The sequence below is a fragment of the Calidris pugnax genome, unplaced genomic scaffold (genome assembly GCF_001431845.1).
Source record: "Calidris pugnax isolate Ruff unplaced genomic scaffold, ASM143184v1 scaffold18, whole genome shotgun sequence".
NCBI classification, from domain to species: domain Eukaryota; kingdom Metazoa; phylum Chordata; class Aves; order Charadriiformes; family Scolopacidae; genus Calidris; species Calidris pugnax.
Genome location: NW_015090812.1, coordinates 16,973,600 through 16,996,850, shown reverse-complemented (window position 1 = coordinate 16,996,850; position 23,251 = coordinate 16,973,600). Strand labels below are relative to the sequence as shown.

Sequence of the window (23,251 nt, the reverse complement as noted above, 5' to 3'; positions counted from 1 at the left end):
ATAACTGATATAGGGAATATATGCTTGTAAATGAGTATTGCTACCTTATGGAACTTTATGATATAACTTTTTAAAATTATGTTCTGATTTGCAACCAAAATGCAGAAAATAAAAATACTGTATTTAGTAAAGTACTACAGTTAGCGTTTAAATGTGTAACCAAAGTTAGCTGGGCAGCTGCTGAACAATCTGTTGGTTGCCTTTCGGTATAGAGTACTGGAAAAACATTCTGTAACTACTTGTCTGTCATTGGCCAAAATAATGTTAGGAATGGTTGTGGCAGTCTCTGAGATTTTAAGAAAAGTTGGGGGGGAAATCCAGTTTCGTGAGGCAAGGAAGGAGTTGTTTCTTTCAGAAGTAAATAGCTATAGAACTACATTTTTAGTACTTTATATTGCAAGCATATCTTCAACACAGACAAGACAAGCAGTGTCACTGTGGTTAAAATGTTTGGCTGGTGCCTGGAAATCTGGATTCATATCGTGGGTTTTGTCACAAATTCTAGGCCTTAAGGCAGATATACAAAAGCAGGTTTTTTTACTGAGGAATTCAGTCTTAAAGTAGTTTTCAAACATTGTTTTGACTATAAACTTGTGTTATCTTTATATTCTACACTATTAAAATTGTATGTTATTTTCTAAGGAGAAAAAAAATCACAACTTTGAACTTGTGAATATTGTTTTTAAAATCTGTTTTGATCTTGGCTGTATGTTTTGCCAGTTGAATTGATTTAAAGTCAACTTTGCCAAGACTTAATTTAAAGTTTGTTGTGGGTAAACAGATAAGTACTCCTAATGTAGTCCTTGGGCAGGCGAAATCTAAAGACAGATTTAAAGGTGGCATGACTTGTGCCTGAAACTGAATAAGCACCTTTTCTTACACTCTTCATTACTTATTATTTGACAAACATCAGTTAGATTTTTGTAGTCAAAAACTACTTAGAGTACACTTACATATTGTTGCAAAACCAGGATGAATTCAGCTCTTCAAATCTGTTTTTTCTCGATTTCCTGAAAAGTGCAAGAGGCTGCCTTACCTGAGGAAAGCACTCTGCATTCGCTCTTGTTCCTTACGTATCATAAACAGCCAGGGAGTAAGAGAGACGCTGTTCTCTGTGTCTGCATGTTGGTGCTTACGTGTGCTCCTCATGGCCCTGTATCACGTGAAGCAATTGTACAAATGCATCGGCATTGTCCACCCAGTCTCTCCTTACTCCAGTCAGGGCTACCTCCACTGCTTGCTGAGGCAAAGACACTATGTGGGTTGAAAAGAATATGAATGAAATCAGTACCGCATAAGGGAAAATGAGTATTAAATATACTATGATCTTTGTACATTAAGTGTTCCTTGTGTGTTCAGCTGCACAGTTGGGTAGGATGAGCACTTAAATGGATAGTCTCCGTGACACTGAAGACTGCCAGCATGAGCTATATTTGCTTTTTAATGCTTTGTATCTATCTCCTCCCTTATAGCTCCCTGTAGACATCTTTTATAAGAAATACAATAAAAGGTAACACTAAGTCATGATGAACGGCTTAGTTGACATGCAGAAGCATAAAAATACATGAAAAACCATTTCTTTACCATGTAGTTACATGTAGTAAATCCTTGTTTAGTCCTGTTTGCCTTCCGTTTGTGCATCAAAGGCTGAAGAATGTCATACCCCAACAGAAGAATATGGAACTGAAGATTTTTCTGTTAATTTTGCGAACTGTTAGATGCAGAAAACTAAATTGTTTGATGCAAACAAAAAATAACGGAAGAAATAGTTGCAACTTCCATATAAAGAATACTCTATGGATTTTAAAGTTCCATTGTTAATTGAATAAAAATTCATCTAGGAATCCAAGTATAGTATTTATTCTTCACAATGCAGTTAATGGCACCAAAGATGTATTAAATGATTTCCCTTTAAATTTAATTTTCAGGGTAGCTGTGCATACATAGTAACTACGCAACTACAATTTGGGAATTTCAACACCCATTTTTTTCCTAAATCAGATGTTATAATGCTGATTTAGGATGGCATGGCCTGTCAAGCAAGTCTGACAATCTGTAGAGCATCTCAAGTAATTTTAAAGTGACCTAAGGAAGAAATACTATTAATTTTCTAACTATTGACTGGAGGAAGAAGTTAAGTAGGGCTTTTGAATACAGTTTGACTTAGTTGGCTTAGTTTGACTTCAGTTGGATGTATCTGTTGAAAGATGTAGTTTGATGAAATTGTGCTTTAGCAAGTTAAAGGATAGATCTCATTCTTAATTCCAGCTAATCAACAGTCAAGAAATAAATTAATGGTGAATTATCTTACTTGCGCAGAACTGTGGGGTGGTTTGGTTTTGGTTTTTTTTCCCTTCTCTCTGACATTTGGAAAGGGTGACCTTAAGTTCTGAACTGCTATTTTATAACCGAGGGAATGTGTTTGGGTGTGCAAAACTGGCTGGGGACAGTCTTGGAGTAAGTCCTGTGTGGAAAGAACCAAATTTCTTTGTAGCTTGGGCCTATGCTGCCTGTCTAGAAGGGGCTGTACTGCTATTTGTGCCTGGCTTTTTCCCATAAATACAAGATTATGGAAGGCTTCTGTTGAATCGGATCCGAAGTGAATTGGGATGAGGAGAGATACTTCTATTAACCTTGTAATAAGCTAGTCTTTCCTAAGCATCTTTTTTGACATACCACAAAATAATCACAGATCCTTGGAGAATTTTTCAGTGTGGGTAATGATGACAGAAGAGTGTGAGTTGTTGCTCATCAGTATTAATAGGGGTCTCAGTTTGGCCTTACATATTTGGCTGTGTGGAGGTGCAGTTGTTTAAGAGGCGTAGCATTAGGGTTCTTATTGTTGGGAGTCTGGATGGACATGTTAGTAGACTTGTTTAAGATAAGCACTTCTGTTGATCTTAAACTAGTATTCCTAATGTTAAGCATTTGAATGTTCTTTTCACTCCAAATCTGGGCGTATAAAACCCCTTTCACACCGTCTATACTTCATACTAAACATATTTCTGCAAACTTTGTAGCATAAATGCAGTTCACGATACAGTGAAGACTTTGTGCTACAACTGGAAAAAGAGCTGGTCCAAGCCAGGCTGAGTGAAGCAGAATCCCATTGTGCCCTGAAGGAGATGCAAGATAAAGTTCTAGAGATGGAAAAGGTAAATCAAACAAGGACCTCTGTATAAAAAAAGTAGAAGAAACAGAAAACAGGTCCCTGTAATTCTTTGCCTAACTGTGCTCTAGAATCTTCTCTTCTGTTTTCACCTCTTGCAATCTTTATATGCTACACAAACCTGAAATTAATATAGTAAAAAAACTAAAATCTGTTTGCACTGGGAAAAGTTTGTGAAGAACAGATCGCTCTTCTCCTGTTCCTGAAGCCCACTGCAGTGGAGAACTTGGATTCTGGTGGTTTTTAGAGTAAACATGAATTATATCAAAACTATGTCCTGCAACAAGAGTAGCTGGCTTAGGGTGAGATTGAGGTGATGTGAAACTAAATAGCTTGGAAGAGGAAGAAGAAAGAGTTCAGCATTACTGTTCTCAGGTCTTGAGTTCTTGAGCGTCCCCTACTTCATTCCATTGCAGGTAGAGAAAGAATACTTACACTGTGTAGTATCACAGTCTCATTGCTTTTTGGGTGCCATCCCAACTTGTAACTTACTGAACCCAAAGTTTGAGCTGTACTCAAACCAACTGTCAAATGTCTACCTTTCTTTGAAGAAAAACTTAACTGCAAAATAAAATATTAAAAAAAAAAAAGGGAAAGAAAAATCCCATTAATTGACCAAATGTAAAGCATGCTTTTCAGATCCTGTTGTATTGGCTTTGGAAACTGTTTCCTCATGGTAATTTTAAACAGCTGTTGCCAGAATTTACTAGCTAATTGGATTAACCCACTAGAGTTAAGATTTTACATTTTTAATTATCTGAGGGGCATTGGTAAGAATTCAGGATGCAAGGTATTTTTCAAAGTTCAAGAAGAGACCGCTTCTTTTCTTAACCTTCATCAGCATGAAGATGGCATATGCTGAAAAATTAAAGGCGAAGAAAAACTGGAGCAGTGAGGGAAATTCCAGTGCACCAGACGATTCAGATGTATAGTAGTATTTCAGGCTGTCATAATGAACTTAGGCACATGAGGAGGTGACTGAAGTTAACGCCCTCACAATCCTACAAATACAGTTCTTTACGTGTTGTGTAATCTGGGAGTATACTGCTCAGTAACCCAAGACTTGCATGGCTACACTGACAGTGATGTAAACAGTCAGAAACACACCCTGTGGCTTCAGGTATTTGCCAATACTCAGATACCATGATTCTGAAATACGGAGATGCTAATAAATGGCTGTTGTGCTGTGTCCTCTTAATAACGTACTTCAATCTCAACTCTCGGGAAAACCTGATAACTGTCACAGTACTACACAGCTACAAAAATACACATCTACCCAAAAATTACTACTGAGTAATAGAGTAGAAAGTGATGAAGGATAGTACAGCTTTGAGTATCTGATGACCAGTGATTGGATGTAGGGATATTGTCATGTTCTATGTTCTTTTACTTCCTCTCTGTTTTTTCCCAAACTTCCATTATAATGCTTTCATCGCTGCTTTACTTTCCCCAGGTGACTCCTCCCATGTGTTTTCTGTTTAGCTTTATCTAGTCATTCTACTTTTTCCTCCTGTCTTTTGTAAACATCTGTGCACTTATATCTGTAAGACCTTTTCTTGACTGGTGCTTGTTTATAAATACTAATGGATGGTTCCTTTGTCAACTTATCTTTTCTCCTTTTCAAAGGCAGATGATCTACTTCCCAAAAAATAATTTTCCATTTATTGTTTTTCCTGTAAGTTTTAACTCTAAAGGTATAATTTCAGTTCCTCATTTGCTTTAATTTTATGAACTAGATCAAAATCTTTCAGATTTCTCTCAATATTTTTGATGATGTGTGCAAAATAGTGTAAATAACGCTTTGTTAAGGGTACCATCCAGGGAAACCTGGAACTCAGAATACCCGAAACTACCTTCTCAATTTTTTCTGTAGTTGGCAGGTGGAAAATATTTGTTCACACTTGCTATATCCAGGAACTTAAGATTTTCTTTTTTTGAGGGGTTTTATTTTGCAAGGGTTGTGTAATTAAGAAATTTTGGTTAGTAATTAAGAGTTATCATTCCATGTCTGTATTCTTGGAGTGGGTCTCACTTAAGCACGATTTTATTCAAATACATATTTAAGAGGATGGTCCTTGTTGCAGAGGAACAGCTCGCTCCCTGATGAGGAAAATGTTGCTAGACTGCAAGAAGAACTGATTGCAGTAAAATTAAGAGAAGCAGAAGCTCTGACGGGCCTCAAAGAACTAAGGCAACAAGTCAAAGACTTGGAGGAACACTGGCAGGTATGGGTAGCAATAAGCTTTTAACAATTTATATTTTCAATGAATGTTGATGAAGCGAAAGACTAGAAAATTTTGAGATGTAGAGATCAAGTAAAAACTAGTAGTGGTAAATCAAGCTGCTGAGGTGAGAAAATCTTTAAGTCTAGCTGTCACAAGAAACTTTACTTCAAAGGTCTGTTAGAAATCGGTCCCTAGCTGTTACAGATGGCAGACAGCCTGTGCTACCAGCTAACTGTGCTGATAGAGAGGAAGTACCTGCTCCGTACTTCTGCTTCACTCAGTGTTAGTAAGGGCTAGAAACAGGCAAAAGTCTCACTTGAAAGTGAGTTACTGTAGTTGGGAATGACTGTCTTCAGCTTTTTAATTGTCTATTCTTAAAACTAGTAAGTTTGCATGGGTTTCTAGTTTTTTGGACAAACGGGAGCACTATAGCAACTTGTCCCCATAGAACTCTGAGACCTTAAATGAAACAAGGGAACACCAGGAAAGATCAGGCATTATCAGCAATGACATGCTGTTCTTTTAGCGTCATCTAGCTCGTACCAGTGGAAGATGGAAAGATCCTCCCAGAAAAAACACAGTGAATGAGCTGCAGGATGAGCTGATGACAGTCCGATTGAGAGAAGCAGAAACTCAGGCTGAACTGAAAGAAACCAAGCAAAGAATGATGGAGATGGAAACACAGGTATGTTACTGAACACTAGCACATGTGAATTAAGCTGAATGTTGGCAAAGTGGTGTCAAATGGTAGATATCCAATAATGATCTTTACCATCTACAGGCGTGAGTTGAGTTCCAAAATGCGCTTTTGTAATGCTATTAGGCTGGGAGAATCTAGTGCATACAGTCCAACTTACTTCAGTGTCTCTTTAGTCTTTTCCAGGACTAAACTTCCTGAATTTCTCATTTGGACTAAGTAGATTCTGTGAATGTGTGTGTCTCCTAATTCATTAAACCATAACTGGTATAACAACAAAAGTATGTTTAAGGTGTTTTAAATTTCACAAACCTTATTGATGATTCTGATAATAATTCTACTTCTTTCTTCTGGTGAAATTGCCTATACTAGATTATCTACTATCTAATGAATCTGGTTACCAAACTGTGGACTCTCAGGAAAACAGCTTCATGTTGTCAAGTGTTCTTGGTTTTGTTTAGTTTTTTGGTTTGTTTTTTTTTTTTAAGTAAAAGCTTTACCTTTCATGTGCCAGAAAAGAAAACCATGATTCACCATTGCTGAAATTTGTAACTAGGGAATAAGCTGTAATTGAGCAAACAGATCTGAAATTAAAGTGCTCTAACGTTCATATTATAATTAGTGAACTCTTGATTAAATCAACAAGCACGATGTGCTGTTGATTGAGAAGGATTTGTAGCAGGCTTTTGAGAAATCTTCCCATGAAATACCCGCTAAATATATCTGTTACTTGAAGAAGACCTGTATATCCAAAAGGCTAAACAAACAAACAGAACCTTTACTTGACAAGCTTCCCTCCCAGAAGCCAGGAGGGCACATAAGGATGTGCTACTGAAGAGAGAAGATCCAACTGTAACGCACATGGTGGCTGATTGCTGACAGAGGCACCGCTTTTTCTATACCAACTGAATAAATGTTTACTCTCGCCTTAACTTCTAAACTGTTCATTGAAGTACTAGCGCTCTTTCACTACAATTAACATGCGCTTTTGTTTTGTTGCCTTTCCCCCATCTGTGTATTTATTATAGTCAGTAGGGGGCATAGGTATCCTGCTGTCTGGGTTCCGTGTATTAAAGTCCCAAGACCTTTAGGTACTTCTCGCTTCAGTGTTACACATCGAGTCTTTGTATATGCTTATGCTGTTTAGCTATCCTTTGGCAGAATGCAGTGCTTCTCGTGTTGTGTACTGGTCTATGCACAGCTTCATATAAAAATGGGGTGACTTGAACTAATGTAGTGATATTAATTAAGGTGCCGTGTTACTTTCAGGAATTCACTGGACAGAAGTGTCCATACAATATTTCTGACATACCTGATGTTTCTTGGATGCATCAGTTTGTTGCTGTAGTTGGTATACAAGTTCATAAAATCCTTGCCTTACCTAAGTGAGAGATTGGGGGAAATTGATGTAGAGGAGCTTTGCAAGAATGTTCTTACAATGAGTCATCGGTTGTTTAAGAACAATTTGAATATCCTGGTCATAAACCACATGTCGTGCAAACTTTTCTGATTACATTCTGAAAACTCTGAAGCTTTTTCATAAAATTTTTTTTTTTAATAGTAAAAGATCTGTAGGCCTTGCTTGTCAGACTCCGCGGAGTTAAATTAATAAATTAATATCAAAGATCATTCCTTAACATGCATTTTCTTTCCTTTTTTTTTTTTTTTTTTTGTCATAAATTTCAGAATCAGATCAATAGTAACCATTTACGAAGGGCAGAGCAGGAGGTTACTAACCTGCAGGGGAAGGTACAGTATCTTTCTGCACAGAACAAAGGACTTCTTGCTCAGTTGAATGAAGCTAAGCGTAGACAAGCAGAGATTGAATGCAAGGTAAACAACACCATGAAGAGACTATTTGTGTGCTAACGTGTATGTGCTCTATAGTCTTGTCCACTATTGCTAGATAGAACTGTGTCATCACTGAGAAGCAGAAATCACAGAACCAAACCTTTCTTTTACTGATTTGACAATATCATCTTGAATTCACTGTCTCACAAAAATCGCTTGAGATTTTGAGGGAGCTGCTTCTTTGAGGTCCCACAAAGGTAAACTTTTACTTTAAAGTGTGGTACTATTCAGGAAGGTGGTTTGTGTATAATATATAAAAAGACACTCTTACACACCAGATTCTGATCACTGTGTACTCTGTCTAGTGATAGAAGAGGTTCATTACTTCAACACTGACTATTGCTGCAGAATTAGTTTAGGGAGTAAAAGTTGTATTTGAATGGAGGCCTACAGAGGAGAGTGTTACAGAAGCCACTGCCTAATAGTAAACAGACTTTAAGGGGACAGCCCAAAAACATTGGGCAAGAGTAATTTTTATTACTGTTAATGCACAAAAGAGAGCCCCACCTGATGTTTGCATCTCAGATTTAATTATTTAGCTTTGTAACTAAATCCATAACCATTTACTAATAACTTATGTCTTTAACTTGTGCACATATAATATGGACAAGAAATAAAGGATGTCTTACAAGCTTTTTTCCCTTAAATTGGATGAATTTTTTCCTGAAATTGCTCCTGATGTTTACTTCAAAAAAAAAAAAGGTAGTGTTAGTTGACAAATCATTATAGTTAGGATATTATTTGATAGAGATATGAAAACAACTTTTTACTTAAATCTTATGTCCAAAAGATGTATGAATGTACTTTAATGAAATCAGCTAGTGCTGAACAGTCAGTAATTTCTAAATAGGTTACTTATTAGCATGTTAAAAATAGTACTGTAATATTAGATGAATGATCAGAATACTATTTATTAAACTGTGGCTGTGAATTGACAACTTGAGAGCAGATGGCCTTATAGAATTCGTTGTTCATGACAGAATCATAGAATGGTTTGGATTGGAAGGGACCTTAAAGATCATTGAGTTCCAACCCCCCTGCCACGGGCAGGGACACCTCCCACTAGACCAGGTTGCTCAAAGCCCCATCCAGCCTGGCCTTGAACACTTCCAGGGATGGGGCATCCACAACTTCTCTGGGCAACCTGTTCCAGTGTCTCACCACCCTCACAGTAAAGAATTTCTTCCTAATATCTAACCTAAATCTCCACTCTTTCAGTTTAAAACCATTTCCCCTCATCCTATTGCTACACTCCCTGATAAATAGTTCCTCCTCATCTCTCCTGTAGGCTCCCCTTAAGTACTGGAAGGCTGCTATAAGGTCTCCCAGGAGCCTTCTCTTCTCCAGGCTGAACAATCCCAACTCTCTTAGCCTATTTTCATAAGAGACATGTTCCATCCTTTCGATAAAGCCCCAGATACGGTTGGTTTTCTGGGCTGCCAGTGCACATTGCCATTTCACATTAAGCTTCTTGTCTACCAACACCTCCAAGTCCCTCTCCTCAGGGCTGCTCTCAATCCATTCTCTGCCCAACCTGTATTTGTGCTTGGGATTGCCATGACCCAGGTGCGGGACCTTGCACTTGGCCTGGTTGAACTTCATGAGGTTCACACAGGCCCAACTCTCAAGCCTGTCCAGGTCCCTCTGGATGGCATCCCTTCCCTCCAGCATGTCAACCATGCCACACAACTTGGTGTCGTCAGCAAACTTGCTGAAGGTGCACTCAATCCCACTGTCCATGTCTCCCAACAAAGATGTTAAACAGCACTGGTCCCAGTACTGACCCCTGAGGAACACCACTTTTCACTAGCCTCCACTTGGATATCAAGCCGTTGACCGCAACCCTTTCAGTGTGATCATCCTGCCAGTTCCTATTCAGTGAGTGGTCCATCCAATCAAATCCATACCTTTCAAACTTAAAGACCAGGATGTCATGTGGGATGGTGTCAAATGTTTTGCATTAGTCCAGGTAGATGATGTCTCTTGCTTTCTCCTTACCTACCAGTGCTCTAGCACCACTGTGGAAGGCCACCAGATTTGTCAGGCATGACTTGCCCTTGGTGAAGCCACGTTGATGGTCACCAATCACCTCATTTTCCATGTGCCTTAGCAGAGATTCCAGGAGTATCTGCTCAATGATCTTGCTGGGCACAGAGGTGAGACTGACTGGCCTGTAGTTCCCCCAGTCACATCTTAGTTCTGCCTTTAATGTAACTGAACCATTTTTATGTGCACTACTTGTTTCTATTCTCATTCATGCAGCACTGTTATTGGTTGAGTGTTTGTTTCTCAATTTTATCCAATATACGTACGTTTTGCCTGTAATACCATACGTACAGCAAAGACTGCATTAGCTGCAATTTCATCAAAGGCTTCTGTGGACAATACAAATCAAGAGTGTAGTTTGAGTGGTTTATCATTGTCATTTAGCCTGGAGATGAAATGGCATCCTTATTAATATGCATAGTTTTACTATAATATCACAATTCTCAGCTTTTACAGATTTTTATTTCTTCTTGTAATTTCTTTTCTCAAAAATAATGCCTAAATCTCAGCAATTTAGTTGTATAGTAAACTCTGATCTTGTATTCATTACTCAAAACTATAGTGGTGATTTGTAATTGGCAATTTCTTGGTAGTTTTACCTTATTTTGCAGAAAGAAGTATAACTGAAGCTGAATTTTTTTGTTGTTAGTTCTATTTTAAAGAAATTTAAGAACAGAAAATAACTGAGAGGTACTCCAGGTATTTCATGGGTTGGGTTTTTTTTTTAGGCTTTAAAGCATCAGTGCCATCTACAGCAACACTATTGACTTATCTCGGATACCGAAGTCAAACCAAGACAGTTTGTCCTTTAGCTTTCAGTTAAATACATGCAATCCTGTGGGTTTGACTTCATTCGAGCAATTGTGGAGCAGAATTTAGCAATAATGGCTAAACTTTGGCTACCACATGATAGGGTCCTCCGAAATGCACTCCACTGATTGCAGATGCTGTTAAGTGGATCCTGTAGATTATATACCTTCATTATAGGAATTTTTTTTTAAACAAACAGCATGTTTTCAAGTAGCTACTATAGATAAGCATGTTCAATTCAGTGTCAACCAAACTGTCTAATGAGGAGTGGTTACATACTGTCAGTTTGAAGCACACATTAAAGTAACTGAAATACTGAAACTGATTTAGAGTGACTCCAGTTTGCAGTGTTACATCAGTCTGCCATTAAAGTAGGTGTACCTAAGCCCAGTCTGTCTTTCCCCTAGAATTATTTGCACTGTAGCTGAAAGTATTGCTCATGGAGTATCAGCCACTGATTTCTCTCTGGTTGTACCAAGCAACTGACCATATAATACTGTTTTGTCCTCTGAAGTCTTGAGGACTTGCCCGATAAAACAGAAATAAGGATTTCCTTCTCTCTCGTCCAAACTCAACCTATCTATCACTTATAGGCAAACTTATAGGTTAAACTTACACCAGGAGTCTGATTGTAGGTTATGGGCATTAGAGTTTTACTCTAAACTGTCTTGCAAATCTTTGTTGTACACTCGAAGATAGCTAGACTTAAATGAGGTTGAGAATATCTGTGCTTATGTGTTTAATTTATTGGTTGGTTTGTTTGTGTTTTTTTTTTTTAGACAAAGAGAGTGATGAAATAAGTAACTCTTGTGTAGCTTTGCTGTTTAATGTCAAAAGTTGGAGCATAAGTTGGTTTTTTTGTTGATAATTTCTCTTAATTTATAATAAAAACATTTCTGGAAACCATGACAAACACAAGACAGCTGTTTTCTGGACCTGGAAATTGATAACAGCATGTTTTCAAAACTACAAAAATTAAGTTTTTTTAGTTTATTATAGTTTAGAATTTATATTAGATAATACCACAGTTCTATGGGTTAAAACTAAATTTGTGTTCTTTAGAATATGCCTTATCAATAGATACAATATGTAACACAGCAGTGTATTAAGTTTTCCTAACTTACATGATTTTGGGTAAAAGCAGTGCACAGTCTTTAATCAACTGAAACATATTATCTGTTAGCTTCAATCTATTACTTCTTTCAGAGTAAAGAAGAAGTGATGGCTGTACGGCTCCGCGAGGCAGACCGCATTGCAGCTGTAGCTGAACTCCAACAGCATATTGCTGAATTAGAAATCCAGGTAACAAGTGATGGCATTAAATGTGTAACTTGATGCTGATTACTCTTTGCATTTTGTGGGATTTTTTTTCCCTCCACTTTCTTTCCTTCTTAACCTACTGTGACTACAATGCACTGCTTTGCAGAGTGGGATAACGCTGTATCGCTGAATGTGCCTCCTTTCTAAGTAAATACCTTAAATCTATATTATGGGCATGCTTGTAAGCTGTAAATAATTGCTTCTGTACAAGAATCATGCCACAGGCAACATTCTTTTAAACTCTGCCTTCTGCATTTGTTTTTTGTCTTTTAGTTGGTAATTTTTACCAATTAATAGCCAAGATTGAAAACATCATCTGTTAAAAAAAAAGCACACGTTCTGATTCCAGGAACCATTCTTTTCTGTGCTTACTCTTCTGCTATGACCAGTATTGGAGGATTTCTTGTAAAACTTAGTCCCTTTATGTAAATCTTAAAAACAGAAATGTTACTTTTTGCTACCATGTCACTGTAGGATCAGAAGATGCATCCTTTGGCCTTTGTGGTGTTCCTTATGCTTTCAGTTCCTTTTAGAGCTTTCACTGTCTCATGAACTCACTGTTCCCTTGATGAGAGAACCATAAATGGCTGTTCTTTATATTTTCTTAGCTTTGAGAAATCAGGATGTCTTACTGTAGCCTGTCCTTCCTGTACTCACATACTGTTGTCCTGTCTGAGATCTGCTGTGCCCATCTGCAAAGGTTTTCTTGGTTGTTATTCCTAAATTACAAGCTAGTTACTCACTAGTTTACCTCTTTTGTTTTTTTTAAACTGGTATTGCTAGTCTTTCTTCCCTCTGAAATCTTTCCTTCAAGATGATGACTTTATTGTACCGTGTCAAATTCTTTTCCCTATGATTTCTCAGCTACTTGCATCTTTTTCATCTCTTCCTATATGGAAAGTACAAATAAATTTAATGGAGCTTGTATAAAGAATTTTCACTTCAAATATTTTTCCTCTAGTGCAGTGCACTAAATTTATGAAAAGATAAAGCAATCATTTCTTTTAATCACATAATGCTTAGATAATGCTGTGATCAGTGCATTAGAAATACTGAGATAAGTACAGTAAGCATTGCATATGAATAGTTTATCTAGTAAGATAACAAAATAGCTGAGTTTAGGTCAACCTTCTACTTGTATGTTAGCATTTCATTAAAAAAAAAAAATGTTTAAAGGTTACTTCAATCAATTTGATTTTGTAGGTTAGCAGCCAGTACTCATTTTGCATTATTTTAACTTTAGCACAGACTTTAAATGCCATCATTGTTTGACTGATATGGTCTCCCCAAAAGTACGCTAGTCTTGATTTTATGAAATGAAGAAATGGTGAATCCTGTAATGATCAGTTGGTTTTTTTGATAGCTGTCATCCCATTAGTTGTGTTCGTTTTTTAATGTAAATACATCTGACTTGGTTTTCTGTTGTTTGACGGATCAAATCATCAGTGTCCAAACATTTTATAGTGATCTCTTATTCCCTTCCCATATTCCTGCTTAAGCTATGAGTGCCAGAATTGCATGCAGATTTTTATAATATCTTGTCATGAGACAGGTAAAAAAAGAAGTGCTGGAATGTGAACTGCTTCATGAGTCTGGCTAATACAACCAAAAATCACTCTGTCCCTGTTGTGTCATGGTATTGCCCTGTCTCAGGTTTGGTTGTTTATCCACATCATGTCTCCTTCCTTTTCACAATTGCTACCCTGCATGATGCAATCTTTAGTTATGTTTTTCCATTTTTCTCATATGCTAAGTGGCCTCATTTTTGGTTTCCTACTAAACTGCCTTTTAAGTTCCAATCTTTTTGGTGTTCTTAGATGACCACCTGTTAATGATTTCTTGATCTGCAGTCTCTTAGTAGGATTCTTTATTTTTCTGCACAAATGAGAATGGCTGTGTTTTCCTTATATATATAGTCCGGAGTCATCCTGCAGCTGTGGCTCATGTTTCTAATTTAATGAGTTTGTCTGTTAGGCTTTTGGTGAACTATTGATCTCAAACTTACTCTAGCCTGAAATACAACTTCTTCAGTTGTAACATACAGGTTTTGAGTGTTAACTGTAGTTAACTTAGTAGACCTAAGTTCCTCCAGTATCAATTTACTTATTTTTGACACTCTAGATCTGACTTGAAATGCTTTTGTTGGGCTGCGACAGATTTTTTTTTTTTTGTAAGATTTTTGTAATCAAATAGGTATTTTTGACAGTGTGTTTTGCTAGCAAATATGAAACTTGTAATCAAAACTTCCTTTTTGGGTATTCATGCTCAAAGGCCTATGAAACACCTGCACCAAAAAGAAAGAATAATGGAGTTGGAAAGCTTGAACTGACAAAGCCTGTAAACTATAAAACATACAACTGATAATAGAGCTTAAACAAAAGCCACTTTTTAAGGAAATCAAAAATCGGTATAAGTTCTTCCTCATTGGAGAAGGAGTTGCCTCCTATTCTCTTCCATTCAGCTTGTCCCTGGAATTGTTGTGACTGCTGTGGGGACCAGAGTGACTTTTAAGCTGGACTTGCCTTAATGATTTGAAATGCAATATTTAATAGCATAAATATATTTAGCTGGTCTTGGAGTGTCAGTGTTAGTCTCAAAGTAATTGTGCTTTTTAACACGGAGCATCACAAATAGGTCTGCTTGTCACACTGTTTTAAAGCTGATAAAGATGAAAGGAGGAAGTTAACTTGCCACATAACCTTCCTTTTTTTGAGGGGGATGGTGCTTTTCTAAGAAGCTCTAGGGATTCAGTGCCAGGTCCACATGGTCCATAGCAATGCTTAACCTAAACTTTGCAGCTTTCTTTTAAATGTTAATGTAGGTGTAGGTGCAAGACACTGTTGTTAAATTTGAAACGCAGAGTAACACTACTCCCACGTAAGAACTGATCTGATGTTCCACAAATGCTAGATTTAAATCACAGTTTCTGGGTCACTCTTAGTTTTGGTTAGCAATGACAGAGAGGGAGAAGGAGATAGTTCTATCATTTAATAGTAGATGTAATTTTGCAGCAAGATGTCATTTTATTATGATGTTAGGAAGTTATTTTTTATATATTCTGAATGTCATCTTATCTTGGTCAGGCATTCAGTTCCTGATGCTAAGCTTTTAAACTTTTGTGTAAGCATACTGAAGTGCAAAAAATAGTCCAATACATGATGGATATTCTTAAATGAAAGAAAGGTATGAGACGTTCTTTAGCAAAAATAACAAAAATAACAAAACATTGAACTGAGGTTTAACTTACATTGCATATATGTATTATAAAACCCTTGGAAGCAAACATGACTTGCAGGTATTCAGCAGGCTTCTGGGTCTTGAGCAGGACATTTGAGCAAATTAACAAATGAAGGATGGATTTTGGATGGCTGGGCTGCTATTTTTTGTACATCCATGCTGGGGAGAAGCTGTTCCCTTCAATATGATATGTTCTACTCTCTCACGAAGGTTAGAGGTTCATATCCTATAACTACATGACTTGTTTCAGCCAAGCTCCATGCACACTCTGACCCCTTTTGTCCCATCCTGAGAGCCAGGACTAAGGAATGGATGTTGTCTCCCTTTATTTCTATAGTCAATCAGCAAAACCTTGGGTTTGTTTCCTCAAGGAATTGGTCTTTCTTGTTTTCAGCTGAACTGGTCTGATAACTTCCAAATGCAACAAGCAAATGCTTTTAACTTTTTAATACAAGCCTTTAAAACCTGATTGCTTTTAGCTTGTGTGAGCTTTCCTAAAGCTGCCAAGAAAAGTCTACCAAGCTTCACTACGCTTCTGGCCTAATAGCAAGTATTCCTTCTTATCACATTAGGGGCAGTCCTGTTGGTCCCATGGTGTTGTTTCAGGGTGTGGGATATTTATTATTTTTTTTTTTAAGAAAAGGTTTCTCTGCAATAGCTGAAGGAAAGACACTAAATGAGAGAAAAAGAGGCAAGGTTACATCAGTTGCAGACTAGAGTCAATCAGCTGGCGAGGGTGAGGAGCAGTAGGCCAGTGAAAGTGTAGACAGAATGAGGAAGCAGAGCCGGGCCAGTCTCTGCTCTCCAGGTTAATCCCTCTCCCTCCATTTCTGTTCAGGCTGATGACTTGTTGCACCCTCTTAAAATTATCCATGGCTGATTTGGGTTGGGGAGGTACAGAGCACACTTTTAATATAGAAAATTGGTTTTAGGTCTGAATACTCTTAAAGCAAAAACTATCTATAAGAATTAATTCTTCTCTTCGTTAGGCTGATCTGGACAGGGGGTAACATCACTTCCTCCTGATGTGTTTCCTGGCAGATTCCGAGAATTTGTCACGTTTACCCTATCTCTAACCATGTCAAAGCTGCTTTGAGAACAACTGTAAAGGAAATCCATGATTGTGCTAGTTCTCTCCCCCACAGTTTAAACTTTTAGCACCATTTCGTTAGTATGAAGCCTTTCTGTGACCTCTGTTTAATAACTTTTCCAAGTACTGACTGTTGAGTAAAGAAATTGTTTCCATCTTTTCAAATTACAGGAAACTTTTTTACTCTTATCAATAGTGGTGTGTGATGTTAGTGATGTGTTTTTTGAAAGTCTAGAATGAGTCACTGTAATGTCACTGAAAGGACACTAGTTACCACATTTACCCTTCTGAATAAACTTCATTTACATTTTTAATGCAGTGTCTTTTGCCACAGAGTAAGAATTTAAAAGCCTCCCCTGAAAAGATTCTGAGACAGATTGTTACCAAGTAAATATTTCTAAGTCAGAAGAGATCAAACTAAGGGTGTTAGGGAAATGTCCTACCCTCTAGACATTTCTAGTAAAGATGATACACTGTTATCTGAGGAACAGCAAAACCATTGGTTTTGTTTTCAGTGGTTTTAAGTTTGCAGTTATTAAAGTGAAGACAACCCTAGATGCTTTCTTATTCTTTAAAATGGCCAATTTTCTTGTTGATGTGTGTTTCTTTTCCTACTCTGATGTGATCATCAAGAGTGTTTTAGAAAGCTTTCCCTGTGTTCCTCTTGGGATGAAACACCTGCAACTGAAATTTGATTACATGAATCTTCTGTATCTTATATTTCTTTCTTGGTTGAACAGCAAAAGCAGGCTTAAGGCCTCCAGTGTGTCCCAGGTGGTTTCCAGTGATTGATTTATTTATTGTTTAAACTTTGTTTTATCATGACTACTATACTTGATTTTTTGGGGGGTAGTATACTGTAATGGTTTTGGGTATTTAAGATCAGCATTCTCTGAAGCAGTTTGTCCCTGCACTCTTGAGTTGCCAACTGTTGCATCCTGGTCTTATGCTGATTGAGTCTGGAAGGTCTCCACATGCTCAGCCATTCTCAGTAGCCATTGGGTGTGTTTCTTGAGAGTAGCTGCTGCTTCTTTGGAAGGTACAGAAAAGTGATTTTTCTCTTAGAATGCCAAATAAAGGAGGATTTAAGTATGATACTACCATCATGAATCTCAACTGAGATTTTTTGATGGGCAGAATTTTTCCTCATTCTAAGCTGCAAATTTCTGGGGAACAGATTTTTCTTCTTGAGCGCTCTCAGTGTAGTATGCACGCAAGTACAGTCACTCTAATACTTCAGAGCAGGATGAGAGAGGTGAGAGCTTCCCAAACTGAAGGGGCCTAAGTGAGGTCTGGTTTAGCAGCTATTTTTTTTTGATCTGTGGGGCTCATTTCCTGCTTCACTGCCTGTGCTACTCCCTCTCTATATGCAACCTCTGAGGCAGGAGGTTGGATTGCGTATCAGCTGCTTATGCTGTTGTTAAAGTACCTTTTCCTTGAGAAGAGGTGATACTTGGCAAATAGAGTGTTTGTTTCCCCGATAACAGGGTTTTCTAACCCTGTTAGTGCTGGTGGAGCTGGTCTCTTGAAAGAGACAATACGACTAGGGGGAAGTTATTAATCTTTTAACAGCAGCAAAATCAAGAGGGTGACTCTACTTATAATGTAGCACCAACCAGCATTACTTTTCTAAAAACCCTTCTGGGAAGGGGGGGTCAGCTCTGCAGTGGTGCTAATATGCAGAAGCAGTGCCCCAGGGAAATTGATGTAGAGATTAATTCACACAACTACGAGTTGTTTGTGGGTTTGTTTTTTTCTAAACAGCAATTTCAGAATTGGCTGGCTTCCATTATTTTGCTATTCTGATAATACTTAACTTTGCTTATTGATATGTTATCTGGCTTCTTCACTGTACATTCATTTTAAACTTAAAAAGGTTAGTATTTGCCTAGAGACCAGCTATTCTTCTTTGTGTCGTGACCTCCCCAAATACCACAGATTTTCTGTAATAGTGCTCCCCCTCAAAAGAAACAAACCAACAACCCACATCCTATGTGTATAATCTTAGATTTAAAAAAAAAAAAAAACAACAAACAAAAAACAACATGGAGAGATTACTAATTGCTTATGCTATTTCCTTTTAAAAGATGTGATGTTCATACCTTAAAGACTTTTATAATTAGAGTCTTAACATTTACTTTTGAACCAGTACAGTTGATCTGAGTGTTTTCTTCAGAAATACAAAACTACTCAAGCACAATAGTACAAAACCATTCAAGCACAGTATAAAACCAACGCAGAGTGAAGCGCGTGGTTCCTAGTGAAGTAAATGCTACAACAGGAAGCATTCAATAAATTAATTCAAGCTTCATGAAAGCAATTTAATTTTTCTTATGTCAGTGTGGCTGTCTAGTAACTTAGGATGTAAGCTAGACCAGTTTGCAGCCAAAGCATATGAAAATGTAATTTAATGGAAACAGAAACCCTTGGATTTTAGGTATTTTAAAAAATTGAAAGTTAAAGCCAAATTCAGAATCTAGAAGGGCCTCGAGCAGGCAATCAGCTCCCTTTTCCCTTGGTGGTTTTACAGAAGATAACTTTTATGTCCTTTGCTCTTGAGCACTCTTCCCATTTAAGAGAGTTGAGATTACTTTGTTTTATCTGTGAAAGACTCATCAACTCATTCTGATAACATGTGTTTTCCAGAACATTTGCATGGTTCTACACTTGAAGCAAGAAGCTAGTTATAATAATATTAGGATTGACAAGAAAGGATGTCAAGAATGTCCTGAATATAGGCTCCAAAGTCACTGGCTACTGGGGTTAGACCATGGAGAATGCAGGCTTCTGTTCCTTGGGCAAGTAGGCCTCTCTTCCCCAGCTCAAGTTATCCTTTGATCTCAGAAACTGGGCTTCTGTCTGCCCTAGCTGGTTCTTAGGCTGAGGTAGCTGAGGCCAGACAAGACATAATCCATACAAGACTGACTTCTTCCTGCCTGAGCCTAGAAACCTTTTGAATATATTCTGTTGGACCCTCAGGAGGAGAAATCAATTAATCTGTTCTTTAGAGGGCTATGATACCTGGAAACCAAATGAAGGATGGCAGCAGGAAGAATGGAAAACAAGCATCTGCAGCAAAGCAGATGAATGACAGAGGGCTAGTAGTTATTCCTGGAAGATTAGCATCTTCAGTTGCCCTGCAGTACATCAAGTAACTAAATAAATGCAACAGCCATATCCTGCAGATAGCGGGCTGAAGATGAAATCTGCAAGAATCCATCAGTGTTACTCTTTAAAAGTCTTTCCCTTTTTGTTTCAGTTCCATTCAGTACCTGTTGTATCTTTTCAGTTTCTGTCCTGCTTCCATGTCCCTCTCTTTCTTGTCCAAGTTTAATCCAGATTCTGAACTAAGAACAAATGGTAACTCTGATAACAATCTCAGTCCCCTCACGGCTAGGTCAGCCTCAAGAGTTAGAAATTATGTTTATGTAATGTGTTAAATTTGAAACCAAAAATCCAACCTGAAGCTGCTCAAGCTTTGCAAACTAAGGTACTAAATGAAACGTGAGCATAAAATCTTTTGTGCGGATTCCACATGTATTGATAAATGTTGGAAGCATGAGTGTGCTTGCTGTCTCTGGGGTTTTCACCAATCAGTGGCATACAGATTAGTGCCAAAGCACAGCTAATGTTGTTTAGGATGATGATGTACAAGTGGGAATTTAACCTGCATGAGGGCAGAATATAGGGTTTGTTTTGGAGTGGTGGAGGTTTTCATTCAAGATACACACACGCTCTGACACTACTCCTTAAAAGAGACCCTAGGATGATATTAAGATCACTTGATAAAAACTGTGAGAAATAAGTTTTTATGGTAATCAGGAAGTAATAGCTAATGTGTCGTACAATCTTGTGTAGATGGAGAAGCAGATCTAGAACTGCAGAATTTTGGGTAGAAAATATTTTGTCTTTGTGACAGATACCAATACGTAGTAGGGAAAGTTGTTTATATTGCTTTCTGTAAAGGCAAAAGGAACTGCCATGTTGAAGTCTTCCTTGTCAACAATTTTTCCTTTTTGGCTTCTGTAAAGCTGCCCTAATGAAGAACTAGTGTTAAAGAATATTACTGCAAATTTAAGATGCCGGCATTAAAACTTGCCTTTGATTTACAAATGCTCGTCAGAAGCTGGAAATTGCTACAAAGTAATCTGAACTTAATGCAGATATGGAATGTGACTGGAAAGTGAAACACATTTGCAGATCATGGTAATATTTTTTACTTGTATGAAAATAAATGTACATAATAATGAGAAATACCAGTCTCTTCTCACAGTTTTAAAGATTGTTGGGCAACTTAAAGATCATAATCTGACAGATAAAACTACTTTTTATAAAATAAATGTTTTGGTTCATTTGAAAGATATAAGCTTTTAGCTGTACACATATTTAGTCTATAAATTACATGACTTTGGTGAGAATTAAAAGATATTTTAATGCTATAGTGTCTGACACCTGCGTGTTTTTCAGTGGTTTGTTACTGCACCTGCATTCATGTCTTTTAAATAACTAAATTAGCTTATTTAAAAAAAAAGTAGACTGTATCTTTGCTCAGAGAGATGAACAGCAGCTACGAAGAAGGCTCTGATACCTTGTCCTAAAATTTTTCCTATGTCATCCTTCTAATTTAGCCAGTGTAGACAGACTTTGTAGCTTATGGAGCATGGGCCCAGTTAGCTAGAAATATCTGATTTCTGTTGCAGCCAGTTAAAAGGATCAGCTTCTGACCTCTAGTGTTTTGAATGTTGCAAGAGGAAGTTACAGCATGACTTTTCTTTGAAAAGTATGTTTGTAGAAAATTACATTGCAGGGTTCCTTTTTTGTGCTAAATGCGTTTTTTGTGAATTTTGAGCTGAAAGTTCTGAAAAGAAAACTGAAGCTCATTTGCCCCTCACTAATAATGAGGATCTTAAAGCCAGGCTTACACCTTACATTCAGCTCCAGCTCGTTGGAGCTAGAGTCAGTTCTTCCATGAGCAAACTTACGTGTAAAACCATTCTGTGCATTAACTTTACGGTGTTATTTATGGAATAAAAAGTAACAATGAAACCACTTAAATATGGTGATACTGTATAATTCTCAATACAGTATGCTCTATCTGGTATACACTAACAGCTTTTTGCTATTTGTGCAGTGCCAAACTTAAGCTAGTAAACCTTATTGCTTCTGCTGTTAACTGAGGTAACTTGGAATTCCTGTTTCATGTCATCTTGCGCACCCAGTTTGAATGTAAACTCAACTATTTATTATACTTTCATTTCAAGAGGGCTATGGCACCTATCTTCTATTTATAGCAAAACCTTGCTTTACTCTTGCTTTTCAATACGATAACGTATTATTACACAGTAATTTGAAGTTCATAGAACAAGAGGGTTAATTGGAAAAGTTAGGGTTTCAAACAGAAGAAAAGGACTTAGACGAGCATTTCTCCTATATATTCCTGCTACCATAAGAGATCAGGTCATTCTCATTGTCTGGAATGTTGGTTTCTTACAGCAATTAAGTTTTTTGTGTATACAGATGCAGACAGCATTATTTTTGGTCTGCAGGTTATGTTCCTTCTGTTTTGGTTTCTCCAATACCAATAATCATCTTTGTAAAGAGAGATGATGGCTTGTGGTGTAGAAGGTGGTTTAACCTATTTAGGACAGGAATAATTAGTAATGTTGTTAATAATTTTTGTGTGAATTTGAGCCATAGATTGCCTTGGAAACTAGGTTCAATATAGAATTATACACTAAAGGATCTTGTGCTTCCCATGTTGCAGACTCTGTGAATTAATTGTGAATATGACAGTTATTTTTTTGAAGTAATATTGTGATGTATACCTTGCTGCAAGAAAAACGAAGTCTGAAATTAGAGAAATTGTTTTGAGATTTGAGCACTGTCAGTGTTGACAGGTTGCAGCAAAACAGTTTTGAAGGTGGAACCTCTGCTTAAAGTTTTTTGTCTTGTATTTTGAAGAACAGTTGACACCTTTCATTCTAATAGGTATTTAAATTTGGTTTGCAAATGACTTTGAACTTGCCTCTTGTTGAAATTAACTGTTTTCTTCAAGTATAATTAAAACTTCCGCAAAATGATCTATGGGTAGAAAAAAATGGATATTCCCATTATGTTTGTATTTCTGTAATATATTGGTTGTATGTGACTTACAGTCAAGGTAAAGATTTATATACATGAAAGTCCTCTAAGTCTGGTGGCTGCTTCAGAAATTACTCAGCTGGAAAAAAAATTAAATAACCCAATGCTGCTCTTAACTTACTAGTAGCAAACTTGAAGACATGGGCTGCCTTCTCTATCAAGGGTGGTTATTTATCTCAAATCTGCCAAGTTTGCTTCAGTCACATTAGGATTCCCTTTAGAGACAAGCTGAAAGGTAGTGTTGCAGGCATTCAAGTGAAGATGGCACCTTCTTGAGCACCTTGAAACTGAAGACCTGCATTTGGTTGTGAGGGAACTCTCACATTCCTCTTCATCTCTGGCTTTTTTTACTTGCCATTTTTCCTCTGTATCTCTCACAGTATTAGTGCTAGGGGACATACTTCTCTTCACTTACACTCTCTGGAACTTCTGTACGATAAAATACCAGAATATTTTTGTGTTATGACAAAAATATGCAGGTGGTTAAAATAAGATTTTAAATATAGTTTATTGGTGAATAATTTGAATAAGATTCTTTTTTTAACCAAACAGAAAGAAGAAGGAAAAATTCAAGGGCAGCTTAATAAATCTGATTCTAACCAGTACATCAGAGAACTGAAAGATCAGATAGCTGAGCTGCACCATGAGGTAAGTGATAAAATACT

The 23,251-nt window shown here is 37.3% G+C and overlaps 1 protein-coding gene across 6 annotated transcripts in view; it reads left to right on the top strand.

Annotated features, from left to right (window-relative positions):
- The window catches only part of EVI5 (ecotropic viral integration site 5), an 80,658-nt gene that overhangs the window by 35,262 nt on the left and 22,145 nt on the right, over positions 1 to 23,251 (top strand). For 5 of the 6 annotated variants that reach the window (XM_014939242.1, XM_014939247.1, XM_014939244.1 and 2 more), the window contains 6 exons: positions 3,021 to 3,155; positions 5,254 to 5,394; positions 5,921 to 6,079; positions 7,778 to 7,924; positions 12,005 to 12,100; positions 23,139 to 23,234. In XM_014939242.1, coding sequence (XP_014794728.1) covers positions 3,021 to 3,155; positions 5,254 to 5,394; positions 5,921 to 6,079; positions 7,778 to 7,924; positions 12,005 to 12,100; positions 23,139 to 23,234 — 774 coding nt within the window. The remainder of the gene's footprint in view (positions 1 to 3,020; positions 3,156 to 5,253; positions 5,395 to 5,920; positions 6,080 to 7,777; positions 7,925 to 12,004; positions 12,101 to 23,138; positions 23,235 to 23,251) is intronic. The other variant, XM_014939243.1, reaches the window with a different exon arrangement.